Here is a 14,653-nt window from a genome sequence, read left to right on the forward strand (position 1 = left end):
CTGCTTGGACAAGTCCCTGCAGTTTTCTTGGCAAGATTTCTGAAGTGGTTTGAGAGAGATCCCAAGTTCACTCAGTTGGCTTTATGCCTAAGGCAGGACTAAAACTCACAGTCTCCCAGTCACTAGCCTGATGCCTTAAATACCACATCAAGCTGGCTCTCACAAAAGCAATCCTTAATAAATTAAGAGGCAATGTATTACTGTAAATAAAAACTACTTGGTTATGAAGCCCAATAAGCAATTGATTAATTTTACTTCTAGTTAAGAGCCGTGGTGGCACAGTGGTTAGAATGCAGTACTATAGACTGCTACTACTGGTTGCCAGCAATTTGGCAGTTCAAGTCTCACCAGCTCAAGGTTGACTCAGCCTTCCATCCTTCCAGAGTCAGTAAAATGAGGACCCAGATTGTTGGGGGCATTATGCTGACTCTGTAAACCGCTTAGAGAGGGCTGTAAAGCACTGTGAAGCGATATATAAGTCTTAAGTGCTGTTAATATTGCTAGTAACTTAAGCGGCTTCGGTGGATTACAGTGTTAACTAAAACCATTAAAAGGTTTTTAAAAACAGAATAGTTAAAACAATAAAATACGATCAAAATAAAACATGGAAAATTCACTATTCCTGAATTGAATGGAAGTTACAGGGAATGCTGTAATTACAACAAAGGTGAGTAAAATGATATTTTAAGCGTTTTATTTATTTTTGAGGGCGTGGTGACATATAGGTAGAGCTCTCGCCTCACAATAAGGAGGCTGTGAGTTCGATCCTGAGTAGCAATAGATATTTCTCTCTGGGAACAATGAATATGTGCAGGGCCACCCAAGACAGAAAGGTCATGGCAGAGTTCTGACAAAACATGATCCACTGGAGAAGGAAATGGCAACCCACTCCAGTATCTTTGTCATGAAAACCTTATGGACAGTACCAAAAGGCAAAATGATATGACGCTGGAAGATGAGCCCATCAGGTCGGAAGGCGTCCAATATGCTACTGGGAAAGAGCAGAGGGCTAGTACTAGTAGCGCCAGAAAGAATGAAGCACTGGGCCAAAGCCGAAAGGACGCTCAGCTGTGGATGTGTCTGGTGGTGAAAGGAAAGTCCGATGCTGTAAAGACTTTTTCTCCATAGGAACCTGGAATGTAAGATCCATGAATCAAGGTAAGCTGGATGTGGTCAAGCGAGATAACAAGACTAAACATTGACATCTTAGGTATCAGCGAACTAAAATGGACAGGAATGGGTGAATTTAATTCAGATGACCATCAGGTATACTACTGCGGGCAAGAATCCCTCAGAAGAAATGGAGTAGCCTTCATAGTCAATAAAAGAGTAGGAAAAGCAATACTGGGATACAATTCTCAAAATGACAGAATGATCTCAGTTCGAATCCAAGGCAAACCATTCAATATCACAGTAGTCCAAGTCTATGCCCCAACCACCAATGCTGAAGAGGATGAAATTGACGGGTTCTATGAAGCCCTACAGCACCTTATAGAACTAACACCAAAAAATGATGTCCTTATCATCATGGGGGATTGGAATGCTAAAGTAGGAAGCCAAAAGATAACCGGAATAACAGGCAAGTTTGGCCTTGGAGTACAAAATGAAGCAGGGCACACGCTAATAGAATTTTGTCAAAAGAATACGATGGTCATAGCAAACACTCTTTTCCAACAACCCAAGAGACGGCTCTACACATGGACATCACCAGTCAACACAGAAATCAGATTGACTATATGCTCTGCAGCCAAAGATGGAGAAGCTCTATACAGTCAGTAAAAACAAGACTAGGAGCTGACTGTGGCTCAGACCATGAGCTTCTCATTGCAAAGTTTAGGCTTAAACTGAAGAAAGTAGGGAAAAGCACTAGGCCACTCAGATATGAATTAAATTATATCCCTGTTAAATATACAGTAGAGGTGACAAATAGATTTAAGGAATTAGATCTGATAGACAGAGTGCCTGAAGAACTATGGACAGAGGTTTGCAACATTGTACAACAGGTAGCAACCAAAACCATCCCAAAGAAAAAAAAATGCAAGAAAGCAAAATGGCTGTCTGAGGAAGCTTTGCAAATAGCTGAGGAAAGGAGGGAAGCGAAAGGCAAGGGAGAAAAAGAAAGATACGCCCAATTGAATACAGAATTCCAGAGAATAGCTAAAAGAGATAAGAATGCCTTCTTACATGAACAGTGCAAAGAAATAGAAGAAAACAATAGAATAGGGAGGACCAGAGATCTCTTCAAGAAAATTGGAGAGATGAAGGGAACGTTTAATGCAAAAACGGGCATGATAAAGGACCAAAATGGCAGGGACCTAACAGAGGCAGAAGAGATTAAGAAGAGGTGGCAAAATTACACAGAACTATACAAGAATGAGCTTAATGTCCCTGATAATCACAATGAGGTGGTCACTGACCTCGAGCCAGATATCCTAGAATGTGAAGTGAAGTGGGCCTCTGAAAAGCTGAGCAACAACAAAGCTAGTGGAGGTGACAGTATTCCAGCTGAGCTATTCAAAATCTTAAAAGATGATGCAGTAAAAGTGCTACACTCAATTTGCCAGCAAATTTGGAAAACTCAACAATGGCCACAGGATTGGAAAAGATCAGTTTACATTGCAATTCCAAAGAAAGGCAGTGCCAAAGAATGTTCAAACTATCGCACCATTGCACTCATTTCTCACGCTAGTAAAGTTATGCTTAAAATCCTACAAGCTAGACTCCAGCAGTATGTGGATTGAGAACTACAGGCAGGATTTTGAAGAGGCAGAGGAACTTGAGATCAAATTGCCAACATACGCTGGATCATGGAGAAAGCTAGAGAGTTCCAGAAAAACATCTACTTCTGCTTCATTGACTATGCTAAAGCCTTTGATTGTGTGGATCATAACAAACTGTGGCAAGTTCTTAAAGAGATGGGAGTACCAGACCATCTTATTTGTCTCTTGAGAAACCTATATGTGGGCCAAGAAGCAACAGTGAGAACTGGACACAGAACCACTGATTGGTTCAAAATTGGGAAAGGAGTCCGGCAAGGCTGTATACTGTCGCCCTGCCTATTTAACTTATATGCAGAGCACATCATGAGAAAGGCAGGGTTAGAGGAATCAAAAGTTGGAATTAAGATTGCCGGAAGAAATATCAACAACCTAAGATATGCAGATGATACCACTCTCATGGCAGAAAGTGAAAAGGAACTAAAGAGCCTCTTGTTGCAGGTGAAGAAGGAGAGTGCAAAACTTGGGTTGAAACTTAACATTAAGAAAACCAAGATCATGGCATCCGGCCCTCTCAATTCCTGGCAAATAGATGGGGAAGAAGTGGAGGTAGTGACAGATTTTATTTTCCTGGGCTCCAAGATCACTGCAGATGGGGACTGTAGCCAAGAAATTAAAAGACGCTTGCTCCTGGGGAGGAAAGCCATGGCAAATCTAGACAGCACACTAAAAAGCAGAGACATCACCCTGTCAACAAAAGTGCGTATAGTCAAGGCTATGGTCTTCCCATTTGCAATGTATGGCAGTGAAAGTTGGACCATAAAAAAGGCTGAGCGCCAAAGAATTGAAGCCTTTGAACTATGGTGCTGAAGAAGACTCCTGCGAGTCCCTTGGACTGCAAGGCGATCAAACCGGTCAGTCCTAGAGGAGATCAACCCTGACTGCTCTTTAGAAGGCCAGATCCTGAAGCTAAAACTCAAATACTTTGGCCACCAAATGAGAAGGAAGGACTCACTGGAGAAGAGCCTAATGCTGGGAAAGATTGAGGGCAATAGAAGAAGGGGACGACAGAGAATGAGGTGGCTGGATGGAGTCACTGAAGCAGTAGGTGTGAGCCTAAATGGACTCCAGAAGATGGTAGAGGACAGGAAGGCCTGGAGGAACATTGTCCATAGGGTTGCGATGGGTCAGACACGACTTCGCAACTAACAACAACAACAACAACAAATGTATATGTATATATGTGTTTTCTGTTGCAAAATCAGTTTGTTTAATCCACTGTTGAATTTCTAACACTCAATTCTCAAGAAATATGTTATCTTCATTTTATTCCACGTTTAAACTTGATAAACTTGGTATATTTTGCCTAACTCATTTCTCTTATTTTTGTAACAGAGGTCCCCAACCTTTTGGACACAAGGGACCAGTTACGAGAGAGGTTGTTCCGTGGAGGGTGCGTGGTTTTGTGTCCTGCCTGCATCCTTGGGGCTTTGTTTGTGTGGACAGGTTGCTGGCATGTCCCGGCTTGGTACTGGTCCACAGACCGGGGGTTGGGGACCCCTGTTGTACAGTATCCGGTTTCCAATTATTCATACAATTTTGCAATTTTACGCTGAAGAAAAAGATTGGTTTTCAAAAGTTTTGATAGGAAGGACGGAATTATTGAAAAACACGAACTGTCGACGGAAGCGAGTTTGCTGCAAGAGTTTAGAGAGCCCCTTAGGTCGTTACAATCTTACTCCACAGGTAAGCAACACAAGGCAGTCGGTGAAAAAAAAATAATAATAAAACTAATCGCCCAAGGAGGGATATGAAGATGATTTCAGGTGATTTAGGAATTACTGAAAGAAATTACTCCTCCTCTCGGATCTGACCTTCGTTCGGCGGGAATCGCTTGGAGGAGGCACAAAGGTTGCCGCTTGCGGCCGCCTGTTATGCCCTCCAGCGGGTTTCTTCCGGGCAAGAAGAGGCTGCAATCTCGTCGCTTTAGTCCGGATCAGAGGCGCGGTACGTTACATAGAAACCGCCGCTGCGACCGAGTAACCGCCGAGCTCCTGCTTTGTGTAGCCGAGAACCAGCGAGTAGGTGGAGGGGCGGGGGGGGAGAATGCCAGGGCTCGTGCAACTCTCGGCCCTGAAGGAGGCGGCCGAGGGTAGACAATGAGGAACGCTTCCCGCCCCGCCTCTAAACTCGGGCTCCCATTGAAACACATTTTAGACATTTTCCTCTCTCAACCGCCCCTCCCTCTCTTTCTCCCCAACTCCCCCCCCCCCGCAACCCCCCACCCCGACTTCGATATTACCTGCTGAGGATATGATGTCATGGCCTTATTATCCTAATGTAGGCTGATCTCACGAGCCTCCGCAGCCAATGGGGCAGCAGGGCTCTCCCCACCTGCTAGGAAGCGAATTCCATCATTCTTGGAATTCTTCCTTCGGCTAGCTGCCTAGCGCACCGCAGCGCGCGCCGAGCGGTGCCGAGCGCGGCCGCTCAATCGTGCGAAGGCTCGCATTGTTTGGGACCCAGCCGCGCGACCCCCTCTCCGCCCAATCAGCAGGCAGGGCGCTTCCTGGGCTGGAGCCCGCGCAACCGAGCTCGGCGACGGGAGAAACCAGGAAAGCTGGGAGCGACCGCGGGCAGGGCGCGCGCCGACTTTCTCTCTTTACCCTTCCCCCACTCTCCCCTCCCCCCTCCTGGCCCGGCTTTGCAGGGGGGAGCGCGGCTGAGTAGCGCGGAAGGTCTTGCAAACTGGTGAGTGAGCAGCCTACGACGGGAGCTGGAGTTTGCACGGGTCGTCCCCGCGGCGGCGGAAGTGCGGTGCGGCGGCTTTGCTGGAGGGGCTGTGGATAACAACGCGGCGCCGGGAAGATGCTGGTCGGCGCTTGGTGGATCCTAGGGGAAGCTTGGCGCTGAGGGGTCGAAGCTTTTCCTGATCGCCTTTATAAGCGGGCCCGGGGTCTTTGGAAAGGGGGCGGAGGGGGAGGGGAAATAGTTGCTTTCAGACCTGCCGTCTGTTCTCCCAAGCCGCGCTTGGGAGAGCTTGTGTGTGCCGACTTCTCTAGTGGAGAAAGCGTAGAAGCGAATAATAATAATAAAAAAAGAGCGTTTATTCTCGGCTGCAAGTGGGAGAAATCGCGGGGGTAGGTTTTACGCGTCTGTAGTCTTGGAGAAGTGAAATCCCGGAGAACGGAGGGGGGAGGGGGTGGGAAAGGGAGAGAACTTGTAGCTCTCCTTCGTATTACCCCCTCCCCCTTTTCTTTCTCTTGTTTGTTTTGCTGAGGTTAGGATACGCTAATTCAGCGTTTCCCAACCTTAGGAACTTGAAGATGCGTGGACTTCAACTCCCAGAATTCCCCAGCCAGCTATGCTGGCTGGGGAATTCTGGGAGTTGAAGTCCACGCATCTTCAAGTTCCTAAGGTTGGGAAACGCTGCGCTAATTGACCGATAGTAGATCGTTGTCGTGTTATCGTTATGCCGCACAAAAAAAAGCGCTCCGGTTGGCTCTTGGCTTTTAATGGATCGTTGTAGCTGGCCTTTGCAAGGGGACCCTTCTTGCGTTTTGTTTTTTTTCTTCAGAGTTTTCTCGGGGCGCTGCCCATTCTTTTTCTGGGCTTGCGAGATGCCTAGACCCACACGATTGCAGCCCTCCCCCCCCCCCTTAAGCACCCTTTGCATGCTGAACTCACTCAGAATGTAAGCCAATGTTAGATTGGAAGCGATCTGGAAAGAAACAAAGCCACTTAGAGTTAGTTATGTGTGTGCATTTCGCTGCTGCTTTTGCCATGGATATATATATATCCACTTCTTCGGTCCGAACGTGAGGCCGTTTAGCAAGAGCTAGCAAGAATGGCAATTGATACGGGTATGCAAACTTTGATGGACAGGTTTGGTTGGATTTGCTAAGTTTTGTGGGAGGTGTTTTTGTTTTGGCCACCTAATAGTTGCAGGCTCTTACTATTAACTCTGCAATGTCCTGTCAGTGCTTACCAGATGACACATCTCTCTAGCCTTGTTTGGACTTGTCAGTGTCATCATGACATCTGCTCTTCCTTGAGCCCTTTTGATTTTTTAGACAGCTGCCTTCTGCAGGCTGCTTTTACATTGAAGAGAGTCATTCAAAAGGCTTTGGGAATTTCCCTTTTCTTAGTCCCTCCATGCAAAGTAGCATCTCCTAGCTTTCGAAATCTTCTTGTATTAATTGAGATTTGATACGATTTGGTCTGTTAGCCCAGTCTGGCTGCAGGTAGAGGATCTCCCTTTTTGCAACAGTTGGGATGCAATGATTTAAATTTTGCAGGTGTTCAGTTTGAGAGGTGGCATCAGTGCTTGAAAAGTAAATTCAGAGGCAATGAGGGCTACAATGAAGACATAGTAAGGTTTTTATTGCACAGTTAAGTTCAGAGAGGAAGATAGTTTGTTTCTTTTGCCTCTTTGTTTATTTCTGTTCTCCTATGCACAGTGATTTTGGTACACTCTGGTGATTGGATAAATAATGAAATGAAACCCTTAAGGAAGGAAAATTGAATTAATCACTTTCTATCTACCGGTATCCATCTCCATATTTATTTTCTAAAGCAATCATTTTTATCTGAAATCATAATTTTGTAAACTTTTGATTAGTTTTGGCTAAAAAAATTGGTTCATTTCATTGATTTAAAGCAGACTTGTTTGCAATCCAACTTCCCTAATACTGTATGTTAGCCTATATCCAATTTATAATCTGGTATGATCAAAGTGTAGATGAATTAATAGTTTGCCCTTTGGTTTCTGAACTCTCAGAGCAGACCCTTAACCTGGATAAGGACCTGGTAAGGTTGGTGATTTGTTCCTTCTCTCCTGGATTCAAATTTATAATTGAAATTAACAACATATTTCTTGCCTATGTAAATTCCATTTGTAGGTGTTTTGTATGTGTGGGGCAAACTATACTTAGTACTGCAGTGGGATCCAGGACAGCAGCTTCTGCCTCCCATTCTAGAGTTCCATACCAGATTGTGTCCCATAAACTCATGACAACCAAAGGTACCGTACATACTTGAGTATAAGCCGACTCGAGTATAAGCCGAGACCCCCCAATTTCACCCCCAAAAACTGGGAAAAGTTGTTGACTCGAGTATAAGCCGATCCGCCGTTCTGCAAGCCTCCGCCGCCGGCGGAGGCTGGATCCGCGCTCTGCAAGCCTCTGCCGCCAGCAGAGGCTCGATCCGCCATTTTGCAAGCCTGAATACACAGGAATACCCTGTGTGGCCGCGGCTCTCGGGGAAGCCCTGGCTGTCCGCTTCCTCGCTCCACGCTGCCATTTGGGGCCCGCGCGTTCCCCGGGCAAATCGCGGCGCCCAGCAGGCGAGGAAACACACCCGCTTCAGTCGCCCCCCCTTCCCTCAGGAGACGCGAAGCAAGTGACCGCCCGGAGCTTACCGAGGACTTGCGCGCGGCCGAGGCTTCGGTGCTTCCAGGATCGCGCGCACCTCTCCCAAGTTGTCGCCGTCCGGAGACCTGCCGAAGTTTGGGGAGGTTTGGGGAGGTGCACGCGCACCTCCCCAAACCTCCCCAAACGTCGGCAGGTCTCCGGACCTCCGCGCACTGCCTGCCAGCTTCTTTCCGCAGCGGAAAGAAGCAGGCAGGCTGCTTCGTTCCGCAGCGGAAAGAAGCAGGCAGGCTGCTTCGTTCCGCAGCGGAAAGAAGCAGGCAGGCTGCTTCGTTCCGCAGCGGAAAGAAGCAGGCAGGCTGCTTCGTTCCGCAGCGGAAAGAAGCAGGCAGGCTGCTTCGTTCCGCAGCGGAAAGAAGCAGGCAGGCTGCTTCGTTCCGCAGCGGAAAGAAGCAGGCAGGCTGCTTCTTTCCGCTGCGGAAAGAAGCAGGCAGGCAGGGCGCGGAGGTCCGGAGACCTGCCGACGTTTGGGGAGGTTTGCGCGCGCACCTCCCCAAACTTCGTCAGGTCTCCGGATGGCGGTGGCTTGGGAGAGGTGTGCGCGATCCCGGAAGCACCAAAGCCTCGGCCGCGCACAAGTCCTCGGTAAGTTTTTTTTGTTGACTGGAGTATAAGCCGAAGTGGAATTTTTCAGCCCAAAAAGTGGGCTGAAAAATTCGGCTTATACTCAAGTATATACGGTAATATTTCCGTAGTTTCTTCTTTAAGGTATACAATCTAGTAATGTTTTCTGGACTTAGATTTGTTGAACAACTTTAATTTTCTCTTCTCTCCCCTTCTTTGAAACTATGGAGATGTTTGGAATGTGACGCAATAGATGAAAATAATGCCATTAGTAGTATTTATTCTTTTTATTTATATTCTGTTTTTTTCTCTAAAGGTGGCAGGATCAGAACCCCAGTTTCCAAATGATTCAAGATTTTAACACATCATTTCAACAGGTCTGCTAGAGAATGAGAAAGGGTTACTGGATAGAGTTAAGGATGAGAATTTGGATGTGGTCAGTTAGTCAGTTATAATAATATTCTGCAGCCAATATACCAGGGGTAGGCAACCTTGGCTCTTTTATGTCTCGTGGACTTCAACTCCCAGAATTCCTGAGCCAGCATGGCTCAGTATGGAAACCTCTCCCTTTCTCCTCAGCATGGCTGGCTCAGGAATTCTGGGAGTTGAAGTCCATGAGTCATAAAAGAGCCAAGGTTGCCTACCCCTGCAATATACCATACATCTGCTATAGGGAAAAAAAATGATACAATGTATTTTACATAAAATTCAGTTTGCAAAATGAATGAGAGATATTTGTGCATGCGTTGAAAACAGAACACACTGGTACATTTTTTCTCTGAAACATTTAAGCTGATGTGTAGAAGGGCTTTTCTGAAGTCTCTCTTCCAGCCTTCCTTAGCTTAGTGCTTGAAATTTCTGACCTACATGGTTAAGGATGGCTTAGGCCCGGGATATTTGCAGTACCGTCTGCTACCGGGGACGACTTCCCATCGCCCAGTGCGCTCACACAGAGAGGGCCTCCTCAGGGTGCCATCGGCCAGACAATGCCGGCTGGCGACCCCCAGGGGGAGGGCCTTCTCTGTGGGAGCACCAGCCCTTTGGAACCAACTCCCCTTTGAGCTTCGGATGGCCCCAGACCTCCGGTCCTTTCGCCGCGACCTCAAAACTTTTTTCTTCCATCAGGCTGACCTGGATTGATGATGGGTTTTTAAATATGTTTTAATTTTTAACTGTGTAGTTAATTTATTTTGGGGCTGTTATTTAATTCTTTTTTAATTTTTGTATTGTTGTTTTTTATTGTTGTTAGCCGCCCTGAGTCCTTCGGGAGATAGGGCGGCGTATAACTCCCAAAAATAAATAAATAAATAAATAAATAAGGATGGCTGTTGGAGAAGACAGCTTTAACTTGTAATACTCTCAGCTTAAACTGCATATAATGAGCATGTGAGTATGATCTCAGTTACATAAAAATCCTTGATTTCTACTTTGACCTGGATAAATACATCTGCAAGTCTAGGGTAGAGATGAAATTAGGTCTAGGTTAGGTGAATGATATTTCTGAACAATAGGTTAATTCTATTTTTGGAACCTGTCCAAGTGATCATGATCCGAATTAAAGATGTGACTTAAGTTATTAGTAAATCGGTAAGTCCATCTTCTGTTGACCCTATTGTAAGAATTGAGATGGAAAACAGTAGAAGTAATAAAACTATCAATGTGATGTAATATCTCATTACATTGTCTCTATAAATTTGCCTAAGTAAGTAAAAGATTGGTAGATTATGTTCAATTTATTTAGTCTTGGTTATAATTTTTACTTTTGTGAAAACATTTGGAGAGGAGGATTTTTGAAATTTCATTAGTCCTGGGAACATATTTAAAATTATTAGGAATCAGCATCAAATTTATAGGGATCTGAGACTTTTTGGACAACATTGTCATGGATAGTTAACTAAAAGGTCAAACTTGAACATTGTGTCTAATAATGAAGAGTTGATTTATAGGGCATCTAGTACTTCTGGAATTCAGTTGTTATCCAATTAGTAATTGTTTTGGCTTGGTTGTTTAGTGTAATGAAATAATTTATTAAAAAGGGGATGACAGTCTGAACAGAATCTTCTTTCTAGCAATTTAGAAAATATTTGTTTTTTAATGTAATAATCTCATATGATTGATTATGTGCCATCAAGTTGTTTTTGACTCCTAGTGAACATGTCTTAGCCTTATGTAGCCACCCATCTGGTGCTGCATAACTCTGAGTGGCTTGCAGATAAGGCAATAAATATTGGATCTCAACATCTCCTGTATCTGGAGGCCTGTCTGAAGAAGCATCTGGCCCTATTGATCGCTGATGACTTAATGAAATAGGGATTTGCCTCTTTTTAGTGTCTGACAAAATATTACAATATTTATTTTTTATACAGGATCCAGTCAGGAATGGAGACTCCATTGGATGTGTTGTCAAGAGCAGCATCACTTGTGCATGCTGATGATGAAAAACGTAAGTTGTAGTTGTATTCTGAGCAGAGATACACTAAACCCTGTAAAAACTGTGTTGCGCTATATTATACATGTGCGTAGATTTTTTTTACGTTTTTAATGTGTTTTTTAAATGGAATGCATTGTTGATAGATTGTGCTTAAATAAGTCAGTCAATCAATACGTTTTTAAAAGCTGAGTTAAATCAAACAAAATTTCCTAGGGAAATGGAATTAAAATCTTGGTTGGTGTTTGACTTTTTAGTTTGATATCTTTTTTCCTAAGATAATGTAGGGTGTTTTCTCCTTAGAGCATAAGTGAATGTGGTTCCATATCATTTTTTAAAATTAATGGAAAACTCCTAATCTGATAATTGGTATATTCAATATACATCCTGAAGCATGTTCTCTATACATAAAGATATTTGAGTTCTGGAAATAGGGGAAGGCTGAATTATGTATGACTCTTCATTTCAACCAGACCAGCTTGCTAGCTGTCATCTATTTCCTATCCTGAAGCCTTTGTTCTTTAGATTCCAGTGATAGCCGTGTGTCTAGAATAAAAACCTAAGAGTACAAGCTTTGTTTTTTGCCCATTTTAGTGAAAAAACATACTTAATTTTTTTATACATATGAAAGTCAGGCAGACCTATTGCAAAAAGAAATAGGAAAAATATATTAGTGTATAGGACAGTAACATCTGGCTAATAGATAATAAATAATTGATTGGAGGCCTGCTGGGAAAGGCAGCTTATAAATTTATAGAGTAACTGCTTTGTTTTCTAAGAAGTCATACAGATTTAATAAAAAAAGAACAATAGTGAATTGGTATTGTTGAGGATATATGGGGAATATATATTTATTAATATTTTTAATATATTTACATATAATTTATTTAATATATTTAATACATATTAAATGTATACTAATATATATTCACATATTTATTTAATAATAATAATAAAGTTGAAAGGGACCTTGGAGCTCATGTAGTCCAACTCCCTGCTCAGGCAGGAAACCCTATACCATTTCAGACAAACGGCTGTCCAGTCTCTTCTTAAAAACTTCCAGTGTTGGAGCATTCACTTCTTCTGGAGGCAGGTTGTTCCACTGGTTAATTGTTCTAACTGTCAGAAAGTTTCTCTTTAGTTCTAGGTTGCTTCTCTCCTTGATTAGTTTCCATCCGTTGCTTCTTGTCCTGCCTTCAGGCGCTTTGAGAATAGCTTGATTCCCTCTTCTTTGTGGCAACCCCTGAGATATTAGAATAATGCTATCATGTCACCCCTAGTCCTTCTTTTCATTAAACTAGACATACCCAATTCCAGCAACCGTTCCTTATATGTATTAGCCTCAAATCCCCTAATCTTCTTTGTTGCTCTTCTCTGTACTCTTTCTAGAGTCTCAACATCTTTTTTACATTGTGGTGATGAAAACTGGATGCCAGTATTCCAAGTGTGGCCTTACCAAGGCATTGTAAAGTGGTATTAATACTTCACGTGATCTTGATTCTATCCCTCTGTTAATGCAGCCTAGCACTGTGTTGGCTTTTTTGGCAGCTGCAGCACACTGCTGGCTCATATTTAAGGGATTGTCCACTAGGACTCCAAGATCCCTCTCACAGTTAGTACTATTGAGCAAGGTACCACCTATACTATACCTGTACATTTGGTTTTTCTTGCCTAAGTTTAGAACCTTACTTTTTTCACCATTGAATTTCATTTTGTTAGATAGCGCCCATTGTTCAAGTCTGTCCAGATCCTCCTGTATCTTTATTAAATATAATTTAAGGAAATATATGTATATATTATAAATCAGAGAATATATAGACAATATACTGTACATAGTTGAAAGTATATAGGGCATGGCAGCCAAGCAGTTAAGATGCTGAGCTTGTTGACCAGAAGTTCAAGACCTAAGTACCAAGTAGCAAAGTGAGCTTCTGTTATTTGCCTAAGCTCCTACAAACCTATCAATTCAAAAGGATGTAAATGGAAGTAGATAAATAGGTACCACTTAGATGGGAAGGTAACAGCATTCCGTGAGCTTTCAGTGTATAGTCATGCCAATCACATGACTACAGAAGTGGCTTCAGACAATGCTGGCTCTTCGGCTATGAATCTGAGTTGAGCACCACCCCCTAGAGTGGGAGATCACTTTTATGAGAAACCTTTCCCTTTTTTATTGTTAAAAAACAAAGGCAAGAAAGGAGGAAAACATATCTTAACAACAATATGGACAGTAATAAGTAAAATTGCATATTTACATCTATGTTTATTCATTTTCAAAAGGCCAGTGTTTGAAAAAATTGTTTGAAAAACTAATTTATGTAGGGTATTACTTGTGAATCCACTTCTTTGTGTTTTATACAACACTATTAAACTGTTAAAATAATGTAAATTTGTATTGCACTAAAGCATATAAACTTCTAGGAACATTCTTCAAGTTATGACTGAAGTTATTTAGGCACAAAGGATAAAATTCTTTTTTTAATTTCACATGGAGTAACTATAAGAAATTGCAGTTATAGCATTTTACACCATGGCAGTAAATATATTTTATTGTTAACAGTTCCTGTAACATAATACAAAAATGTCTGAAAAGCAGACATTCTTCTTTATGAAACATTGTGTGGAAATACTAGCTTATTAATTTAGCATAGTTAGAACAGAACCCCTTGGGCATGGGGAAGGAAACAGTATCTTTATTGTCAGTTGAACCACTTGCCAAGTTCTTTCAAAACAGAATTGAAAATGGTAGGCCATGTTGATTCCTTTATGAGGAATCATACCCAGTGATTATGTTAATGAGCATCAAGCTTAAAGATCAGCAACAATAAGAAACAAGGCTTTAAAATAGGCAGTTGGTCCATTTTCTAGTCTATTTAACAGCATGACAATGTGACTGTGTTTCTCACAGCCAAATAAAGCTATACTTTCAACATGCCAACTGCTTCTAGCTTGTGGATAAAGACTTAACGGATGAGTATGGATTCAGGTACATGAAGTATTTTGGTGAAATTTCTAGGGAACATTTACTTTTTCAGCTAAAAAAATGAAATTCATGTTAGAGGAGCTAATACCGCTATCTAATGAAAATTACAGGGGTAAAAAATCGGTCACAATAATATTACCCAACAGAAGAAATCTTTATCTTTATCTTTATTAGACTTATATACCGCCCTTCTCCCGTAGGACTCAGGGCGGTTCACAAGGTTTTTAAAATAACAATACAACAATTACAAAAATTAAGAACAGTTAAAATGATTATGTTTAAACCTTGAATAAATATAAAAATATAAAACTACAATTAAAATCCAATTAAAACCCCAATTAATACTCTCAGTCCAGGCCAGAAAGCTCAAAGAGCCAAGTCTTCAGGTCCCGGCGGAATGAGCGAAGGTCAGGGGCAGTCCTAAGCTCTACAGGCAGCTGGTTCCAAAGGGCAGGCGCACCCACAGAGAAGGCCCTCCCCCTGGGTGTTATCCGCCAGCAATCTTTTACCGCCGGCACCCTGAGAAGACCCT

At 42.8% G+C, this 14,653-nt stretch overlaps 1 protein-coding gene across 1 annotated transcript in view; it reads left to right on the forward strand.

Annotated features, from left to right (window-relative positions):
• Positions 1–5,171: 5,171 nt before the first annotated feature.
• The window catches only part of VGLL4 (vestigial like family member 4), a 103,926-nt gene continuing 94,444 nt past the window's right edge, over positions 5,172–14,653 (forward strand). The window contains exons 1-2 of the mRNA XM_083353291.1: positions 5,172–5,468; positions 11,077–11,153. Coding sequence (XP_083209417.1) covers positions 11,090–11,153 — 64 coding nt within the window. The 5' untranslated portion in view covers positions 5,172–5,468; positions 11,077–11,089. The remainder of the gene's footprint in view (positions 5,469–11,076; positions 11,154–14,653) is intronic.

The sequence above is a fragment of the Vipera ursinii genome (assembly GCF_947247035.1).
Source record: "Vipera ursinii genome assembly, chromosome: 2".
Classification (NCBI taxonomy): Eukaryota; Metazoa; Chordata; class Lepidosauria; order Squamata; family Viperidae; genus Vipera; species Vipera ursinii.